Genomic DNA, 23,212 nt, shown 5'->3' with positions numbered 1-23,212 from the left:
TGAATTTCAGCCGCATTACATCCCTCGGCCTGAAGAAATTGAATTACCACAAGCACTTCACACTTGGCGGGAGATGCTATTGTTGTAGGCATGTTCATGTGCTAGCTGTGTTTTCAGAACTAAACGAAGTGACGCGGTGTAATTGAAGGCCATACTAGAGACGCTGCGCAACACATATGCACAAAGGTTCATCCGATTTTTGCGCGGGTTTTTATTTCGGGACCAATCGGACCTTGAAAAAAAAACCCTCGTATGTGGGATGCAACTAGATGAGCAACAGTTATTGGCTTTTTTTTTGCAGAAAAAATTATAATGGAAAACAAATGGTAATTTGTTTCCCAATTATGGAATTTCCAGAATTTCCCAATTCTGGATATGTTAAAAAGGTGTGGAGTGACCAAAAAAAAAACAGATTATTCCATTCTCCAGTTAGTTGGGCTTCTCCACATTTTGTCACATTCAAAGGGTATTACCTAAACGAAACATTCCCTTAGCGATAGGAAATATTATGGTCTCCAGATCTTATCAATGGATTTTAATTTGCTCAATTATGTAAAGGACAAGCATTCTTTGTTAAAATAAGAAATTTAGGCCATTTAAAAGTACTTATCAGTGAAATTGTTCTGTGTATCATATTGGATATTCTCTATCATTTATGGCAAGACGCTGAACATCACCTTGATTGTCTGTAAGCCAACTAAAAGAGTGGATATCAAAATCTATTGAACAGGTAAAATTCTTAGAGTTTTTCTTCAATTTGACAAATACTTTACATCTCTGTTACAATTTTATAAAAACTGATTGTTTGAAACCTTACTATTAAATTACAAGCTACATGGTGTATTTCTTTCCATGAATACATAAACCAGGAAATCAAATGCAACAAATCATTTCCAGAATAAATCCTCCTCCTTACCGTTAAAAAAAACGCGTACTCAATAAATTTAGTTATTTATTACTAAATAATTATGACAACTTTCATATTTTTCCATTAAGGATAACTAAGATTTAATAAATAACTTTAAAAGTAGGATTTTATAGATTGATGAAATTATCTTTTATGATAATTTAATACTATAAAGAGCAATAATTCAATCAAAGAAATAATTAAATTTTATAAGTTAATCGCACAATCTATTGATTCATGTAAAATGAAGGAATAAAACATATACAATTACAAAGTTATTTCCATTATTTATTTACTTATTTAATCATACAATAAACAGGTTGCAACTCAGTAATAGTTTTTATGATTGATGATAATGGAATTTCTTAGCAAATGCATGACCAGGATTAGAACCCAGTCTCTCCAGATGAAAACAAAGACACTAACATTATGCCAGAGATTGGCAGATGTATATAAATATGAAACAAAAAACTTTCGAATTTGATGGTTTTTAAAAAAAAAAAACTGAAACAACAACGATGGGTAATCTAAAATGAAAGCTGAAACTTCAGTAATTCATGTAGTTTAAAAGATATACATTTGCTGTTTTTGACATCATAAAATTTTGAAAAAGAAAAAAAACAGATTTACAAAAACAAAATTTATTATTAAAGACTAATGTTAACAGATGATTCTGTTATTGGGTTGAAATTAATTCACAAATATAGTAAAATAATTTTTGATATTTACAAAAAATATATCATACTGATAGGTTATATTAACCAAGATTCATTTCATTTTTACGATAGATCGGTTGCCAATTAATCTGTAAATTTATCGCAAAAGAAATGAATTTAACGATATAGATGAGTTAAATGATTTTACTAAGGAAACCGTGGTCAGTATAGAGAAATAATTAACAAATATTTTCAACATTATCTTACTTCAGAATAATGGAGAAGGATCGGAGATAAAGCACGGGCAAAAATTGCACATTACACGCCACAAAGCAGCAAAATATAAAAAAATTAAAAGAAAAAAGTGCTTTCATGTTTTCTAATTCATTTCATTAATTATTAAGCAAAGCTCTTTCTTTTTTTTTATAAATCTTTTTACCTTATTGCCCTTAGTTCCCATACATTCAGGATGTTTTGCGTGATACATACAGAAATATTTTCTAAGTCCATTCAGTGATAATACAGTTCCAATACAATTACGTGGATTAATTTTCAATTCTCTTGGCTCAGGAAGACTAAGAGTTAACAACTGTGAATACCATGATAGCCCTCGATCCAAATTAAGATGAGCAAATAACAGTGTTTTATTTCTGCAATAAAATAAACATAAGAAAAACTATCGTAATACTTGTAAACAAATCTGCAATTATGTTTTAATTAAATTTAATATCCAATATTAAAAGTACATCTGATTACAAAAAGGATATAATATATGACAAAGGAAATTGTCAGATGAGAGAAGAATAAAACGCTTGTTCTGCTTATACATGTTAGAAAAAAATATTTATATACAGAGTGGTACACTCATATACATATATATAAAATGACATAAAATCACATACATGCAGAAAAATATACAGAGTGATTTTTTAGACCTGTTACCCAATTGTTAATGACTGGTAATTTTTTTCTAAGAAAGGGAAATTTTGTTTGTGACACGAAGTTGGTAGCGCTACTCAACCGGTATAGATACGACAGTGTGAGTTGATTCTCCTTGAGCTGTGTAAACTTTTGTGCCAGTTCCGGTCGTGTTACGAACAGAATGTCTTTTACCATAGAAGAACGAGTTTTCATTCTTGAACAATATTTTGCTACGAAATCGTACGCGAGTGTAAAAGAATCATTTCAAATTAAATTTGTTGGTGTTCCTTCGCCAGAAAAAATGTAAATTTCTAGGCTAGCAAACCGATTTCGAGAGACAGGGTTTGCAACAGAAAAGTGGTCGACCAACTCGCTTGACAGATGATGTTTTAGAGAATGTGAAAACAAGATTGCTCAATTCTCCACGGAAATGTTTATGAAAACTTTCCATGCAAGTCGGTTTGTCATATTCGAGTGTAAATGAAGGAGGCCTTCAGCCTCCACATTTAAACAAGCGATTGCAATATTGCCATTGGTTTAGGTCTCTCGTAAATGATAACGAAATCAAATTTTTAAACACAGTGTTCTTTAGTGATGAAGAACCATCTCGATGGTTATGTGAACGGTCAAAACTGTCGAATTTGGGCGGCTGAAAATCCTAACGCTTTACAAGACAAATCTTTGCATCCTGAAAAAATGGGTGTGCGATATCTCATCGTATAGTCGGACCCATATTTTTTTGAAGAGACAGTAAATGGTGAAGTATACAGGAATATTGTGTGCCAATTTGTGTCCCTCCTGGAACCTCAAGAACGGTATTGCTGGTTTCAGGAAGACGGCGCTACATGCCACACGTCTTGAGAAACTGTGGATTTTCGGCAAGAGTTCTTTGATGATTAAATAATAAGCAAGGGCTTATGGCCTCCAAGATTCCCAGACCTTACATCTCCTGACTACTTTTTGTGGGGCTATATTAAGTCTGAGGCCTTCAAAAACAATCCTCACACTATTGATGAACTTAAAGTCAATATTACAGATTTAATCACGAATATTTCCGATATGACTCTTAAAAAGGTTTCTGCTAATATGCTGAAAAGAGTCCGTGTGTGTATAACCGCAAGGGGTGGGCATTTTGAACATATTCTTTAACAATTATGTAAGTAGTAACTTTTTATTAAATCTCTTTTGTAAGTAACAAATACATTTTTTTATTCCACCTAAATTTCCCTTTCTTAAATTACATTTAAAATTGGGTAACAGGACTAAATAATCACTCTGTATGATTACTGCATTATATGGTTATATTGTTTTAATTCATTTGCATAACAACTTATGTGATTGTCACTATCAGTGACGGTCTTAATACACAATATGTTTTTATTGTTTTAATGTCTTTTTTTTTAATATCATTTTTAATATGTATATTCTTTTTCACAGTTATTGTATGGTGAAATATGTGAAGATATTCAGTGTTCTCCAATCAGGAACTCGTATACTGTACAATATTGGACTTGCTTTCTACGCAAGATTAAATAAAAATAGCAAAAAAAACTACAAAAAAAAGTTCAACTTTTTATTAACAACTTTTAATCAGTAATTTACTAACTGTTCGGATATTTTAAAATTCACTTTTATTGTAATTTCCAGTAGTAGTACATCATTCGAATTTTACTCTAAAACTAAAAACTTATAAAGGTTGACATGAACAAATCGGAACTTTAGTAAGCAGAACTTAAAAGAAAGCCACGGAAGACATGTTATTTTTTTATAATGAAAACAAGATAACTGGGTTTTAGTTTGTTTTACCCCTAAAAATGGGTAAAACAAATCACAACCCAAGGAAGAAACTCAACAAGGAAATTTTTTCTTTGTATACCAAACAGAGACAAAAAAAAGTTTACTTTAAATAAACATTTACAAGAAACCAACCAATGGCATAAAAACTAATAACTTCTGACAAAGCTACATAGAGAGGAAACAATAAACCAAAGCAACTAACACTTTGAATAACACTTGATGATTTTTCGTCAGTTCAATTTTATGCTAAAAAGACCAAATGGAGATTTTTGGTCGATCTCATTTTATGTAACACAGACGATTTGGCAAAATTTTGTCAATGTCAAAATGATGTTCCTACTGATTACAATAGAAATGTTTCTTTGTCATGGTAGATATGGCAGTCCGTTTGATAGAGGTTACGTTTGTTATTGTTTAAAGTCACATGTGACATTCGAAATTAATATTCAGATGGTAAACAAAAATAATTATTTTTTTGAACTTACGACTTGTTTATGTTTTTATTTTTAGAGAACATTTAATCGTATTCGTTGCATAATACGTAAAAATAGTTCGTTTTTTATTGTTTTGAGTTGGCCGTGAAATCATAGTTTGTTCAATGCTTTATTTTATTTATTTAGTTTTTTACAAAACTGTATTTATTGCGTTTCATAGTATGTAGACGATTGGAGAACAATGTGTATTTATCATTTTTTTTAGTTGTTTGTGATTTGGATCATAATATTATAAAATTTCATCTTAGTGTTTTGTTTTCTTTTTCTAGCAATATTTACTGGCAAGTTGCTATAATACACAAAATGAGCAGTGTATTTTGAACACTGAGGGAAACTGAACGAGAACTTAGGAATGTTCAATCTGATAGTGATTTATGTACTGACAGTTCTAAAAACTTAATTTTACAAATTTGACTAAAATTTATCAATTTCTTGCCAAAAATTATAAAATTTTCAGGTTTAACACAAAACAGCACAACAATTCTAAAAATCATGATTTCTAAAAGTAAGTACAATTCTTTCTCGTTTTTGAGTTAAGTGACTTTAAACTCTTTTTTATTTTTTTTGGGGGGGGTTCTTTAATCTTTAGAAAAATTTTCAATTGAGATATGGCCACAAAAAACATTTCTAGTTGACAGTGCCTTGGGTTTCTTGCAAGTAAAAAAAATATTGATAATAAAAAACTTTATAAATTTTTTAGCATAAGCTTACAAATACTTTTTACCAACAATAATATAAGCATGCGATTTTTTTTAATCATCTCCAAAAAAAGGTTTGCTCCTCAAAGGGTTAAGTAAAAGAAAATATAGAAATAGTCAAACCATAACAATAAGAGCATCCTAAGTATGGTTTTTATTTTTTAATTTAAAAATCTATAACAAATATCTACAAGAGAAACTAATAAGCTTCATTACATATTTTTAATTATTAAGTAAAATTATACTAAAAAATATTACATTTTTTAATAAAATTTTTCAAATTTATTGACTTTCTTACTATTTTTAAATTACTTATAAAACAGGATGCTTAAGTAAAAAAAGGCAATTCTAAAAACATAAATCCTGTTAATTTGTTTTGTACGAGCATGTAGGTACGCTTAATGATTACTTAGGTTAATAACTTTGAATTGGCTGAACCAAAAATCTTGGTTTTCAAGTTCTGCACGGTTACTCCTAACAAGTGGAAAAATTCAGAGGTTTGGGGTTTGGATCTCAAAGAGGTAGGGAAATAGAAGGGTATCAAGGATCACATCCCAACTAAATTGCTGATTTTTTTTATGCTAACCCAATTTCAATTAAATAATATATTATATAATCTTAATTAAAATATACTAACTTTCGATAAGGCCAAACAATTTTATGAAATTTTGGTAACAACTTGGTTCTCGATTGTGTATCAACAAGTAACAATATCGTTCGGCATCCAGGTTTTAACAATCTAACTAAACCATTGAACGTTTCAGCACGCATCTCATGTAATTTAAGTTGTTGCTGTTGCGATGATTGTTGTGTCGGTATCCCTGTTTTATTATTACAATTTTTTGATTCTTTCGCACTATTGCATTCCTCTTGTACTCTTGTCTCTTCAAGTTTCCTATAACAAGATTAATAAACAAATCTAATAACTAACAATTTTTTTTACTTCTTGTGAAGACGATATTATGGTAGATTAACTTAAAACATAAGAGATAAATATCAACATTGTAAATGGGTTATTAACTTATGAGAAAATTCATAATTTCTCTAAAAATTGATGGGATTTTATTGATATTTTTCTTTATACAGTTCCAACAGCCGTTCTAATTTTTTCTCTAGAATATTTACAAGATTTTACAGACAGCATGTTACCTAGCAAACGTTGTTTTCTCACATTAAAAAGATCAGTAACAAATACAATAGGTAAAATTATCATGATCTTTAAAAATTAAGGATTATTACTGGTGCATGTCTTGAAACGGCAAAATTTGGTGACTACTCTGCATATGTTCAAATCATCTGTTAAAATCATATGTACAGAACTATTGTTAATCTTAATATCATTAACAATTTCTTGAATGGTCAGCCGGTGGTCTAGATAATAACATTTAAATTTCAGCTTGTTGATAGACTAGAGTATTCTAATCGCTGTCAATTGAATTTCAGTCAACTTCAAACCGTACACCATTCTTAAATTTATGTAAAAAAAACTGTTTCATTTTGAGTAACGCTAAAATTTAGCAAACCTGGATGTGGTAGTGCTGTTCAGTATGTTTTATATCACATGAAAAGTAAAAATACGAGGATGTTACACAAGCACATTCACTGTCTGACTGGCATTTGCGACTCATTCAATGAGGCAACAGAAAAAATCATGCATAAGCTCTACAGTTAACTGCTATTGTACAGACTTTTGTCGCTTGAATCCAAATATTTTCTAAAAAAAAAAAGCAGCATACTTTTACAATAAATCTCATATAACATGTTAAGTATGGTAATGATATATATTTTATACTGTTTTCATTGAAGTTTTTGTTTTAGATTTAATATCCATCTTATGACTAAATATATAATGATTTCTAAAACATAATCACATAAAAAAACATAATTATATAAATTATGATTTGAATACACTGGATAATATATCTTTAAAAACTGATTAAAAATTTCCTACTTACATTAAATAAGTCATAATGTAACCAGCTGCTAAAATAACAGCGATCGTTGCAACAACAGATATTGCTGGTAACACATGTTCTTTGCCGAGACTATCTCGCATTAAATCATATGTCATTAATATTTTATTAAAAACTTTCGTAAATAATCCTTGTGCATGTTCATCAATTAATTCACCAACAACAGCTTCATGTGGTAATGCCTAAACAAACATAAATAAATAAAATATAGATTTGATTTATACAATAATTTTAAGTGCCCTTGAATCACATTGTACAGTAGAAGTCCGATAATCTGGCACGTTCGGGACCGGCTCGGTGCCGGACTACCGAAAATTCCGGTCTATTGGGCGGTAATTATAAGAACAATTAGGTTAATAATTAAACTACAAATACAGTATGCAAATATATACAACAAAGTTTATTTTACATTTCATATAATGTTTTTACACATATTGTAAAACATATTTCACTTAGATTTAAAAAAGTCACTAATGTCGTTTTGTTTTCTTGACTTTTGGCGTTTAGTATAAAATTTATTTCTAATGATATGGAAATCAATAATTTCTGAAGCACTGTAGCTAGTACTAGCCTCAGCAAAAGAGATAAAATTATTTAGTGATTCTGCAGCTTCTGCCCAGCTGATTTTTTCCTTTTCTTCCGTTTTGGCATCTGAGTCACTTTCTTCAAGATTTTGAGTAGGCTGAGGGTTTACTACAACGTTGATAATGTCCTCATCGGTTAGTTCTTGTTCAACAGGCTCATTCTCGTCGATTAGAAAGGCATTCTTTGCCTTTTCAACAATCATTGGCCCTGTTACCAGCTTTCCTTCAGAACGTATTGCACTAAACCATTTGAACAATACACTATCATCACCATTTGAACAATACACTAGCTGTTCCAGTTTTGGTTTTTTTAATGTTTGTCTAGAAGCCAATTTTTCAGTTGTTACCGATCGAGAAGCAAACTTCATTAGTTCATCTTTTTGTTTTTTAATGTCATAAATAGTTGATGAGCCAATATTAAACTCATTCATTAAAACATTTCTATTCTCGCCTTTTTCTAGCAGTTTGATGATTTCTAGTTTCTGATTGAGTCAGTGTTACGTGTTTTCGTTTCTCTCCTTTTGAACTCGAAGGCTTAGGTTTTGAAAACATGGTCACTGTACAGTTAGAACGAAAATCACTTTTTTTATAAACAGTTTCAAAAGTTATGTTTACTGCGATGTCAAAGGACACAAAACAACAACGCACAAAAAAATGGCGAAGACGCTTCGTGATTGATTAACGGAGCTGCACTGCACCTGAATTTGTTGTGACAGCTGAGACTAGCCGGCCGCTAATTGTTTCCGAACAATACCGAGCGCTTCCAGATGATCCCGAACTACCCCGAAAACTTCCGAATAGCTCTTGAGCGTTTTTATTTGGTTTAAAGACACACTTTTGGAGAAAACCAAAATTTTTACAATTTTCCGGAGCGATGCCGGACTATCGGGCATTCCGGACTGTTGGATGCCGGACTAATGGACTACTACTGTATTGTAAACTCAAATGATATTAAAAATGTTTTTTCTAATAAGCGTTACATACAACAAGAATCTTTAATTATTTTTTATCAATGTATAACAATATTCCTGTTTACAAACCATTTACTTGTATCATCTGTGTAGTTATATTAATAATGGTTTATACCAAAGATGAAACTGTGAAATTAGACAGATGATGCGCATACGCATATAGAGAAAAAAACAACAACACACACATGCAGACAGAGATTGAGTTTGAGGAGGGGGGAGGGGATCCATGTCGAAACAGTGTTCTTAATTGGGTAAAGTTTATGGTTCATGGTATTATCCCATTCTCTTCGCCATTCACTATGCATTAGCCATTAGAAGCAATGCGATACAACTACAACTTTTTCCTGTTCCTGACTTTAAAAAACACTTTGGATCAGTAGAAAACATAAAAAAAAATACATAATATAATTGACCAACTGAAGGATATTCCGGTTTCTGAGTTCCAACACTGCTAAGAAGGGTGGGAAAACTGTTTTGAAGGATTGCATGGCTTCATAAGGGAAATATTTTGAAGGTGATAATTGGAATGTAAATAAAAGATTTTACTGAACCAGTCTCATTACTTTATTTACAGACCTCGTAGTTCACCTCGTGTTTTTTTGTTTTTATAAACAGTGTAATGTTATGTAGACATTTTTGGAAATGATCGTTAGTTTTAAATATTATAACATTCATTACATTTAATTTTTTATATTCCTCTTCAGTCCTCTTTATTTTTATTAATTCTTAGATATTTTATAATTTGGTTATTTTGTTTATATGCTTTTCTATATTTATTTTTATCATATACATTAGTAATTTTTTCTATTATTTTACTTGTATAACTGTATTTAAGGTAAAAACTATTACTATTATTAATGGTTTTATCATCAAAACCATTAAATACCTATATTTATTTTATTTCATCTAATTCTTTTTTGAGTTTATTTTTATTGTTTTTTGTATAATGAAAATCTCAAAATATCAGAGTTTTAAAAGTACGAGGGCTATTCAGAAAGTAAGGAATGTTTCCACCTGACGCCGCCAATCACATATATATTGGTGTGCTCGTGCTCGGTACCTCAGTCAGCGTCCAGCCGTAACGGTAACATCTCCGCACTGCCCGTTTTTTTTATATACAAATTTGAAATGTGTGCTGCAATCGAAAATCCCGCCAGTTGTGAGGTGCGGTCTGCGATTCGTTTTTTGTTGGCAAAAAACTTAAAACCAATAGAAATTCATCGGGAACTTTTGTGAAGTGTACGGGAACAACGTAATCAGTGAAAGTTCTGTCAGGAAGTGGTGCATTCAGTTTAAAAATGGCCGAACAAACGTTCACGATAAAGAGAAGAGTGGACGTCAGAGCATTGTGACTGACAATCTGGTCTCCAAAGTTGATGAAAAGATTCGTGAAAACCGCCGTTTCACAATAACTGAGCTTTCTCTATGTTTCCCACAAGTTTCACGGACTTTATTGTTTGAAATTGTTTCACAGAAGCTAGGCTACCACAAATTTTGTGGAAGATGGGTGCGTCACTGAGTGGTTGAGATCACAGGCGGCAGAATTCTATGACACAGGAATTTCAAAGCTTGTCCACAGCTATGATAAGTGCCTTAATTTGTATGGTGATTATGTTGAAAAGTAGTATTTTAGTCCCTCTTTCACATATATATAATAAAAAGTTTTTCTTGTACTTGGTTTTTAAAATTCCAAAACGTTCCTTACTTTCTGAATAGCCCTCGTATTTTTGTGACCATGGATGATTAGAATTTACACATGATTTAGGTTTATATATTCATATAATCAACATATGTGCTAATTAACCACTGTGCTAATTAAATTCAATATTAAGTTGAACTTATCTGTTTACTGTATTATGGTGGTTTCAAGTTTATATTGAATTTAATTAGCTCAGTGGTCAATATGTTGATGATATGTGTGTATGTACGAACGAGGTCTGTTCAAAAAATATGTAGACTAAGGCCATAAAACAAAATGTACTTTATTTAGCAGTTACTTGTCTGGGTCCCTTTCAAAGTACTCTCCTTCCTGACACACACACTTATTCCAACAGTGTTTCCATTTTTGGAAACAGTCCTTGAACGCTTCTTTTGTGATTTTCTTCAGTTCCTTTGTCGCATTTGCGTCAATCTCAGGAATCTTCTCAAATCTTCTTCCTTTCAAAGGTTTTTGAGTTTGAGGAACAAGAAGAAGTCATAAGGAGCTAGATCAAGTGAATAGGGTGGGTGGGGAAGAACAGTGATCGAGTGTTTGGTCAAAAACTCACGAGTTCTGAGGGCTGAATGAGCTGGAACGTTGTCATGATGAAAAAACCAGTCACCAGTCTCGTAAAATGATCTTGAAATCTTGTAACATGATCCAACTGATATCCCATACTCTTCAGCAAGATCCCTGATGGTCAGACGTCGATTTGCCTGAACCAGGGTGTTGATTTTGTCTACTTGTGAGTCATTAGTTGAAGTGGAAGGACGTCTAGGATGCTCATCGTCTTCAATTGACTGATGACCATCTTTAAAACATGTCACACGCTTCATAGCAACGTCACTATAAGCTGTCTTGAGCATATCAAAAGTTTCACTCGCAGATTTTCAAAGTTTAACATAAAATTTCACAGCAACTATTTGCTTGTTCAAGTCACTCATTCTAAAATTTTCCAAACGAAAAAACACACTTCACAAACAACTGCATAGCTAAGCAAACAATAATGATATTTGCAATCAAAAAACTGCATTGTAATCGGCTGATCTGTATGAGCATGGTGACGCCGCAACCAACTGGACCTGAGCAATTCAAATAGTCTACGTATTTCTTGAACATACCTTGTATGTTTGTTTGTATATATGTATGTATGTATGTGTGTGTGTGTGTGGGGGGTGTTCAATAAAATTAACAGTCTGGCAAATAATAGAACTCCAGGGAGTCTGTAACTAATAATTCCTTTTTTTACATTTAGAGTTTATATTTGTGTAAATAAAAAAACAAGAAAGTTGTGATTAAAATAGAAGAAATTATTTTTAAAATGCTAAATTTTATGACCGTTCTATTTAATTTCTGTAGACTGGTACAAAGTATCATCTATGAATTAAGAATGAATAGAACTGAATTAGAAAGTGATATTCCATAAAATTTTCTTCTTTTACAAAGAAAAAAAGCAAAAAAATAAAGAAATTCAATAAAAAAATTACTGAAGTGTTACTTGTACGGTCGCCCAGAAAAACAAAAATTGTACATATTATAAAACAAAGGTTTGAATATAATAAAAAAATAACAATGACAAAATAAAACACTCCAAATATGTTGACATTCAAAGATAATTAAAAACCAGAAAGAAATAGAGAAATACATAAAAACAAAATAACTTAAAAGCTAAAAAAGAAAAAGAAAAAACATTTAAATGTAAAATAATTACCTTCATTTCTAGATAAAAAATAAAAATATACAAATATTGTTTAAAAATACGACAAAAAAAATTCTTAATATCAACTCAAACAATATATAAAAAAATCTGCAGCAATAATCATAATATTTAAACACTTTATAAGATTTAAAAATATGAAGTGATGATGCAAATATCAAAACCTTCCATACAATATAAGCAATGACTAACTATAAAATGAAAGATAAAATATTACTGGGATTTATGCCAATATAGATTTGCTAAAAAATCCAACCTAAACAATACAATGTTGCCAAAACAAATATAAAAAAACAATCTTCTTTTCATCTAAATCTAATTGGCCTATATTATTTTGTAAATATTATTACAGTAATGAATTTATTATTTTTTTTATATATAATGAATCACTCAATAGTATAGTTAGTGCTTACACCATTAGCTACAATAACCAAGGTCCTTATGCAGTTACATTTGTTTTTAACCAGCTTCAAAAAATTTCAGATTCTCAAACCAGCTTTTACATATTTTGTTTTTATGCAAGTTAACTGTTTATCCAGTTTATTCAACTTAAGACAAATTGTTGTAATCTCCTCTAAACACTTAAATCAACTTCATGACACAAAATTTTTTTTATACTTTTGTTGCTTCATTCTACTACAAATTTAATTAAAAATAATTACCAAGCCTTTGACAGTGTTAATACCATTTAACAGCTTTATGTTTTAAGTATAAAAAAATGTATTTCCTTATTTTAAAATGTAAACAGAAGAATTAAATAAAACACAGTCAAGGTACTACTAAAAAACCTTAAAAAATCAGCTCCAAAAATACGAACCCCCAACCCTACTCATAAAGGATGTAAATGGTAAACTGGCCCATAACAATAAAGATAATGCAAATCCTAGTTAAATATTTCAACAAACTTCTAACTGCAAAGAACCAACAGAATTCCTTAACACCAACACCCTGATAACAAAACCACCACAAAACATCAACTCTCCCACAATCAAAATAAGTCTACCAAGCACTGGATGAAATGAAGAATTACAAAACAGCGAGAGAAGATCAGACTTTTATAGAGAGCTGGAAACATGCAGGAAGATCAGCAAAAATAGCCCTTCATCAACAGCTTGTCAACATCTGGATCAAAGAAGAACTATCAGAACTCAAGACGACAGGACGATTCTGTGTACCTCATCCATCCGCTACACAAAAAAGGAGACAAAACAGACCCTAACAATTACAGGGGAATCTCACTTCTAGACACAACATACAAAATTAGAATCAAAAGAATTAGGAGAATACCAGAGAGGTTTCAGACCCTCGAGGAGCTATCCAGACCAGATCACGAGTCTCCAAGCTAATAATGGATTACAACAGGAAAAGAAACAGAGACATGGTGATAATATCAGTAGATTTCAAGAAAACTTATGAATGTATCTACACAAAATCCCTACTAAAAATTCTAAGACACTGCAGACTATATACCAAATTAATAAACATGATAAAACTGACCCTCACAAACACTAAGTCGAAGGGAAAATTCAGAGGTGAGCTCTCAGAACCATTTCACATCACAATGGGACTGCGCCAAGGCGATGGGCTCTCACCACTATTAGTCAACTTCGCTCTAGAAATGATAATGAAGGAATGGCTCAAAAATGACTGATTCCCAAATCCACCACTGCCTATCTTTCTGGTACTTTTTATTGATGCAAGAAACTGCACCAATGATAATAGTACTTTTTATTGATGCAAGAACCTACATCAATAAAAATTACCAAATTACCAGAAAGACGGGCAGTGATGGATTGTGCCCAGCAAAGTCATGTACAAAGAGTTAAAACCCATCACTGATACCATGCGTAAGAGGAGACTAGAATTCATTGGACATATCATGAGGATACAAATTCAAGACTTCAGAAACAGTTAGTACAGTACAATTTTGACTCAAAAAATCACCAAGCAGTAGGCAGATGGCACCACAGATAAGATAAAATTAAACAAGAAAATCAAGAACAAAAACATTCGCTTCATACTCACAAGAGAAAACTTCAATAGAAAAGGCACACAGATCAGATCGTATGAAAAAGTACTGGAAGGATCACAAGGCCCAAACAGTCCCATCAAAGAGACTTGGATAATGGACTGACTAAAATGATTCTATGCGGTCATAAAAAATAATAATAATTATTGATGTATAAGTATTTTAAATTGCATTAACTAAATTTTTAAATATTTAAAATTTTTTTACAAAAAAATTACCATCAACTTAAGTCATATTAAGTGCTTGAGGATATTTAAATGCTTGTTTTCATGATTTAATGTTAAAAGAAAAAAATTAATAAGTATTTAAATAATTGACAGTCCCTGAAGCTGTAAAATAATTTTATTATTATTATGATTTAATGATAATAATGATTTAATTATAATGTCAACCTCTGTGGCAGAGTGGTGTGTCTGCTGTTCATCCAGAAAATCCTAAGTTTGAATCCCAGTAGGTTTTTTTTTGTTTGGGGGCGAAAAACGCCTGTGCGTTATCATTGCCCAGAATTTTCTTTAATAAAAAGGTAAAATAATAAAACTTTCAAGGTTTAAAATTAATATAAAGCATATAATAAAAATTTATTAAAACAAAGGTCAAAAGAGTGAAATAAAACTCAAAACTAATATCGCAGACGGAGTCTTTAAAATATGAAAGTTAAAATAATAGAAAAAAGAAACTATATAAAAGACAGATTTGATATGTTTCATGCGCCACAGATTTCATTTATCATAAATAAGATAAAATAATATTTTTAGAAAACTACCTGTGCAAATCTACTACTGAACAATTGAAAACAGAAATTGTTTTCATTATAAAGACATTTATGCAATTAATTATCATCTTTTGTTAATTATATTCCTATTTCTATTAAGTGTGAAAATTTAATTCAATTCCAATTAATTAAAAATTTAATTAATTTTTTAATTTTAACTTATTTTTTCTTACCTTCAAAATTAACTCTTGAACATCTATACACCAGTTTAAATGATGTACCCTATTTTTCTATAGGCTTGGAACTCTTCATATAGAATACTTTTAAATTTCTTTATCACATTATCTGGATATCAGAAATAATCTTTAAAGTAAAAATATCTCCACCATAACATCCCTAAAGGAATTCAACGTACTCCAGAAAAATATTTCAGAAAGAAAAGATGAAGTATACTTTGAATGAACAGTACCACAAGTATATAGTTCTGAACAGTGCATCCTGGGAACTGTATTCACAGCCTGTATGTAACTTTATACATAATGTTAAAAGGAAAATAATGTGTAAATCTATAAAAATCTATTTACATACTTAGAATAAATTAATGACAGTAATATGAAGTACCATTTTATTATCTTGATACATACCAAAAAAGTGGCACAAGGCAATTTATAGTGACACTTTCTGCCACCTATATAAACATATATATATATATGTGCTGTGAATTATAAAATTATAAATTTTGTTACTTGCAAATAGGAAATTAACATAACTACATCAGACTTAAAACCTTATAAAATAAAATAAATAATGTAAAAATTTAAGGGGTTATATTATGAGAAAAGGACAGCAGTAAAAATATTAATAAAAACAGAAAAGCTCTTTGTCAGATAAAAAACACAAAAAGTACGAATTTTTTATTGGTCAGGAATTATGAAAACTAGAAAATCAGAAACATTTACTTAAAATTACCTGCGAAGCATGTAATATACGTTCAATAGCCGCTTCCAATCGTTCCTTAGTTTCATTATAACTAGCCGCCCAATCTGTTTCGCCAGATAACCATTCATATTTGATATGATTAGTATCTCTACGCCATAATATAACAACATGTAACAATGGTTCAGCTGGACTGCCAGAACCTATAGACAAAAAATAGCAATAAGCCTATTAGAATATTTAAACTGAACGCTTAATTAAAATTAAAATATAAAACATGGGGTTTTAAAGCTGTTTAATAATTCCAAATTTCAACTTAGAGCAATAAATCATAAATAAAATCAGAGTAACTCTTACAGTTTTTTCCCCAAAACAATTAAGTGTTTAATGTAAGCACCCATTCCATGTTCCTCATATCCAACCAACAGGAGAGTTCATCCCTTATTTAACCAGCAAGTTTGGAATACCAAGCTGCTTCAATCCTCTGTCTCAAATCATGTAGAAAAGTAAGTAATGGAGGTGCACAGGAAATCCTTTATAAAACCCCAAAGGAAAAAATCACATGGGAGTCAGATCTGGTAGCATTGAAGACCACTGCAAACAAGCTGTGCCATCGGGTTTGTACCGACCAATCCAGTCATTCATTAAAATTGTTGTGATTAAAATAATAATTACTATTATCTTTTCTGCTAAGATTACTGTAGTTTCTATGTTGAATATTGTTTACCTTTCTCAGCTTCATTCTTTTATTAGATGTTGATGTGTTTCGAAACCACTCCATTGTCAAAACTTTTTGTACTGGTACTTGTAAATGTCTGTTAATCTTTATATAGCACAAAGCCAAAGCCCCTCCCTATATTTGATGTCATACCTTATCTGCCCTTCTTGTTTATTTGTTATTAACGGTTATAGTTATTTTTTAATTTTATTTATCTATTTCCTGTTTTCAATAAATTGAGGTTTTCAAAAGGACATCTGCTTGATCGTTGATTTGTCCATTTATGATTGTTTTATTGTTACTTTTTAATTTAAAGCTTCCTAGATTTTCTAAAATGTTCATTATTCTTCCTTTATTTGTGAATTAATTTCATTAATTTTCTAGCACTTTCATTGGGGTATGTCCTTCCTTTATTAAATCCGTTGCATAATTAGAATCTTCTTTATGATTTTTCAAAAGATCTCATGTGTTCATTAAATCTGAATTTTTTTCTTGTTTGACCAATGTATGTTGCATTACATTTATATTTTATTTTGTACATACCATTAACATTTTTTTTTAGTATATTAAATACAAATAATACACTAAAAAAGATTTTTAATAGTAACACGAACATTATATTGTTAACCTTCTGTCATATTTGGGGTGCACAACTTTAGTACATTAAATTACTTAAGTTACTATAAAATTCCCAAGTTTTAAGACAATTTGATTTAGGGAAGAGATATATTTGACATTACTTCTAAACCCAGCAACTAAAAAACTTGAAATTTGACATAAATAATTGGCTATATTTTTATCCCACTTTTGCCCTAATTTTTTATCCCATCATACAAGGTACATTTTTGTCAACTAAAATTCTTTTCAGCCTTGTTGAAAGATACTGCACCAAATTTTGAGTATTAAATGAAGTAAATAATTATGCTGATAAATAAACTTTTAAGCCCCTCCAAAAAACAAGACTGAATAGCATCCATACTTAAAATAACAATTTTTTATAATTTTGTTTTCAGGACTGAAAATTCAACTGTACCTAGTATTACTGCACAAAATACAGGAACTTTTTTTTAAAGAAAGAAGATAAAATGGAACATGATTAAAGAATTTTTTATAATTTCTGATCATTTTTATTTCTCCAAGTTGTGATGCTGTTATTAATATATCAGGAAGTTATCAAGCAACTGGGTCAAATGGGAGTTTCTGTTCAACAAGTGAACTGAAAATTGCGATGTGATCAGCAATTGATGATTAGTTTCTGGCTGATGAATTTCCGCATGTTGGATGCACCTCTATCTACATGAGGTCACATAAAAGCTCGGATACCACAAATTGTGTGCAAGGTGGGTACCAAAAATGCTCACTGACCAACACAAAGAGCAAAGAATGTGCAGAGGATGAGCATTTTTGGACCGCTATTGACAAGATGGAGATGATTTGTTTTCCCAGATTGTTACGGATGATGAGACATGGATATCCTACATCAATGCAGAATTAAAACAACAGTCAATGCAATGGCACCATTCAAGTTCTCCAAAATCGAAAAGGTTTAAGCAACCTCCGCACTCGAGTCGTAAAATGTTGGCTACAGTTTTTTGGGACGATGTCATTTTGGTTGATTTCATAGAACGTGGATCAACAATTACAGCTGTGTACTGCTGTACCAAACTATCCTCACCAAACTAAGATGTGTGATCAAAAATCTACGAGGCAGGAAACTCTGTCATCTGGTATAATCCTCCTTCACAACAATGCGCTTCCTCTCACCACTGCCTTAACCAAGAAAAAGATTCAAGATTTTCGTTGGTAACTTTTTGACCAGCCTCCATATAGTCCCAACCTTGCACCTAGTGACTACTTCTAATTCTAGCATTTGAAAAAATGGCTTGGTGGACAATGGTTTAAAAATAATGAGGAACTCAAGACTGCTGTTGTCAACTGGTTCAATTCCCAAGCGGCGAACTTCTATGCAGAGGGGTTAAAGAAACTGATGCAGTGTTATGAAAAGTGCTTAGAACTGAATGGCGATTATGTGGAAAAGTGAAGTAGATATGAGTAAACTAAAACTGTAAGTAAAAATGTTTCTGATTAGTTAATTCGTTTTAATGACCAAACTGAGCCCTTACTTTATGAATATGCCTCGTAATTTTCACAGTTATATTCTTTTGAAGTTGAGAGTTCTAAGGTTCAAATCCTAGTAAAGGAAGTTACCTTTATTCAGATTTGAGTACTAAATTGTGAATACTGGTGTATTCTTTGGCGGTTGGGTTTCAATTAACCACATATCTCAGGAATGGTTGACCTGAGACTGTACAAGACTACACTTCATTTACATTCGTACATACCACCCTGTGAAGTAATACCTTACAGTGGTTCCAGAAACTAAACAGAAAAAGAAAGTTGTATTCTAAAAACTGCACAATTAAATCATTAATATTTAAAAACCCTATGATAAATTCAAAATAAAAATGCATCAATGATAAAAACAGGAAAGCTACGCAACACTTTGCTGACTTTTTTCTTCTGTAAGTAGTCTTGAAAAAATTCTGTAAGAGTACAATTCAACTAAACTTTCCATTTACCAAAGTTACTAAAGTTCATAAGGAAATATACTCAAGCAGGTGACAGAACAAAAAAAATAAACAATTAAAACATACCAGCAGTTAACGCATGAACAAAATCAGCCTGTCTCTCCTGGAAAACATACATAAAACGAACTCTATCAGGTGTATAATTTGATTCTTGAGCAAATCTACGTAGCGACTGGCGATGTTCATCATGATATGGCGTGTTCTGTGATACAAGTAATACACATAAACGTTTACGAGGTCGTGACCATCCAGGTGGACATAAAGCATCCAACATAGCCTAAAAAAAAAAATAATAAAAGTAAAAAATGAAATTTTATTACAACACAATCCAAAAGTACAATATATATATTTCAGTAGTTAAAAATGTTGGAATAACAATTGTATAGGGAACATAGCATAGAATTTGGAGAATTGCAGCAATCTCTAAGTTTTCTAATAAAAACAACGAAGAAACATAATTAAATTCTTTAACTGTTTTTAAAACCAGCAGCAGTACACAATTGAAGAATACCACACATTTGTTTGGCTATTTCTAATTAATTTACATTTTTATTAAATTTTTTAAAAAATATAAAATTATCATTTACAATTTGTTAATGTGTAAAAAAACATGTAAAATTATATATGTGCTTTTTGATCAGTTAAAAATATTAAATTTTTCAAAGCATTTTTTTCTAGTTAGCTCAGTATGTAGATAACTTCCATTAAAACACTATTTTTTTTAACACGTAAAAGATTTTTTTGTGTCTATCTTTCAGAAAAAATAATCACTTGAAAGGCATCTTCTATATTTTTTTTCTATTCATTAATTTTTACTAGGACGTGTGCAGTAACCAGGAACTAAATAGGCATGAGCCAAAACATCCACATAAAACCAAAAATTGCTAAATTATAAATGGCATAATTTCTAGTTTTTATATATATTTGTTTGTATCCACTTTTTGTAACCCACTAATAAAAAAATATAAAAATTAATATGACTTTCAAATCTGATAAATAACGTTTTCCAATTATTTTCCAAATTCAGGAAATGGATAAAAATGTTAAAAAATTATCACCCTTAGGATAACTACATTTTTTAAATTTGCATCCATATTTTATACATAAATCCTCATTTTACATCTTCTCAGATGATGACATTTTCTCATCAAATTTAACATTTTTCTCCTGTTTTCTTAACTTAGCGGATTTAAGAACAATCTATATAGCACTTGTAAACATGAAGAAGACATTTTATAATGTTGAACATCACAAAATACTTAAAATTTTATGGACAATCAAAATAAAACACAGTGGAGAGAAAAAGATAGAAAACTTTTATACAAACTATATAATAATTATATAGTGATGATAAGAATAGAAGATGAAGAAAGATAAGCTCTAATTCAGAAAAGAGAGAGAGAGACAAGGATATAATCTGTCTCCTGTAACTTTCTTTACTACTTTTACAAAGAAGAAGCAATACAATGATCAAAGAAAAAACTTGACAGTAAAGCTAAATACCCATGGAGAAAAATAAAGATGTAAAGAATCAGTGAAAATATTACTACTTTTACCAGAAACTATACACAAGTTATAAGAAATTCTGAATGACATGGATTTATTGATACAAAAAAATCCCTTTTGGCACACTGAAAGGAGGGGAGGTAGATTTCACTGGTGCTAAGTAGGGGATAAAAAAAATATCCACCTTAAAGTTAAGAAAAACTTCAAATTTACTCAATACAACAATGGTTGCATGTGAAAAAAAGTTTTACATGTTTAGCATATAACAAGCCCCATCTTCTTATAATTCCAGCAAATTTCACTCATCCCTTGCCATAAGGGTGGTCATATAAAAAATTGTTTCAAACAAAGGTTTTAAGGTAATTATTAGAAGACTAACGAACACTTTCGATGCTGTGCTTATTAAGGGAGGTATGATTTCTTTTTTGTCTTCAAAACTCCATTTTTTTCACCCCCTGGCCCAATGGTTGGTGATATTAAAAAACTTACTTAGACAAGTTTTAGGCCCTTATCCAAAGAATAGTAGGAACTTTAAATGAATTCTTAATATTTACTTAATAAGAAATTATTAATTTCACTTAATAAGGAAGTTATGATATTTTCTTTTTTCGAAAAAGCCCCCCATTTTCAACCCCACGGTCCGATTTTGCTCATTAACGAAATCGACTGAAATCTGAGTTGATTTCGTTATATTTTATGTACCAATTTGAAAATGATTGACGAAAAAATATGGCAGTTATCATGTTCACAAGAAAGTGAAATATAAATATAAACTTTTGAATTGACAGTGGTTTTAGGGTCTGGGGGAAATGAAATACGAAGATATGTTGAAATTTTCCAGAAGTCGAAACATGGTACCCCAATTACAATAGATAGCTTTCTTATGAAATCTACCTAAAAAACTAACTCTGTCAATAAATAAAAGATAGTTAGATGTTAGAGAATGAACATAATAGACCAGAAGGTTATAAAATTCTTTTAGTTAGGTAGCAGAATTGCATAAGACAAATGAAGAATGATAGAAATCAAAAATAGGTTGACAAGCAGAATTTTCTTGGAGATTAGAAGTCTATGATATCAAACATAGACATAAATGTTAAAAAGAAATATTTTAAAATCTATCTTGAAAATGTAATGCTTTATAATACGAGGGTGAGTCAATTATTATCCGCAATGTAGTTATAAATTTTACTGAAATACAAATAGGAAACTTATATGCACATCATTTTTCAACATAGTCCCCTTACATTTCAACGGACTTGGTCCATCGTTGCAGAAGCTTCCTGATGCCCTCATATAAGAAGGTTTTTGGTTGAGCTGCGAGCCAGGAATGCACCGCTTCTTTCACTGTTTCATTCGAGGTAAATCGGCAGCTCCTTAATGCCTCTTTGAGTGGACCAAACAAGTGGTAATCAGAAGGGGCAAGATCAGGACTATACGGAGGATGAGCCAGTACTTCAAAGTTGAGTTTCTGGAGCGTTTCAGCAGTGTGGGCAGCAGTATGTAGACGGGCATTTTCATGCATCAACACAACAGCTTTCGACACCAGTCCTTGGTGTTTGCTTCGAATTGCAGGCTTCAGCTTGGCAGTAAGCATCTCACTGTAACGCGTACTGTTTATTATTGTGCCCCTTTCCTCATAATGATCCAGTACTGGGCCTTGAGTCCCAAAAAATCATAAAACTTTTTTCTGCAGGGCGAATTTGGATGTTTCCATTGCATACTCTGCCGTTTACTCTCCGGCTTGTAATGATGGATCCACGTTTCGTCACCAGTGATGATTCTGTCTAAGATGTCCTGTACGTTACCATAGCAATCCAAATGTCTTTGGCAGATGTCCAAACGCATTTGTTTATACAACTGTGTGAGTTGTTTTGGGCCCATCTTGCACAGACTTTATGAAACCAAAGTCTGTTGTGGATGATTTCGTAGGCAGAACCGTGTCTAATTTGCAGACGATGTGCCACTTCATCAATAGTTACTCGTATGTCTAAGAAAACCATGCCACGTGTACGTTCAATGTTTTCCTCATTTTTGGCGATAAATGGTCCTTCGGCTCCTTTGTCATGCGTAACACTTGAGCGACCATTTTTGAATTTTTCAATCCATTTGTAGAAACCCTGTTGCGGCAATACACTGTTCCCATACTGTACCAAAAGTCTTCGATGAATTTCAGCCCCTGATACACCTTCCGACCACAAAAAATGGATCCCTCAACGTTGCTCTTCTTTGTGCAAACAGAAAGTAGAGCAGTCATGGTTAATGGCAGGGCAGCGAAAATGGAACTAACCTAGCAGCATCAAACC

At 31.3% G+C, this 23,212-nt stretch overlaps 1 protein-coding gene across 1 annotated transcript in view; it reads right to left on the bottom strand.

Moving 5' to 3' along the window:
- l(3)80Fg (dnaJ homolog subfamily C member 16 l(3)80Fg) overlaps nucleotides 1–23,212 on the bottom strand; it is a 56,136-nt gene that overhangs the window by 7,370 nt on the left and 25,554 nt on the right. Inside the window, exons 8-12 of the mRNA XM_075381448.1 lie at nucleotides 19,467–19,677; nucleotides 16,128–16,297; nucleotides 7,429–7,628; nucleotides 6,111–6,368; nucleotides 2,003–2,213 (exon numbers count right to left, since the gene is read on the bottom strand). Coding sequence (XP_075237563.1) covers nucleotides 2,003–2,213; nucleotides 6,111–6,368; nucleotides 7,429–7,628; nucleotides 16,128–16,297; nucleotides 19,467–19,677 — 1,050 coding nt within the window. The remainder of the gene's footprint in view (nucleotides 1–2,002; nucleotides 2,214–6,110; nucleotides 6,369–7,428; nucleotides 7,629–16,127; nucleotides 16,298–19,466; nucleotides 19,678–23,212) is intronic.

Source organism: Lycorma delicatula, chromosome 13 (assembly GCF_047948215.1).
Source record: "Lycorma delicatula isolate Av1 chromosome 13, ASM4794821v1, whole genome shotgun sequence".
Classification (NCBI taxonomy): Eukaryota; Metazoa; Arthropoda; class Insecta; order Hemiptera; family Fulgoridae; genus Lycorma; species Lycorma delicatula.
The sequence above is the reverse complement of the archived record's forward strand: the minus strand, read 5'-3'. Positions and strand labels throughout refer to the sequence as shown.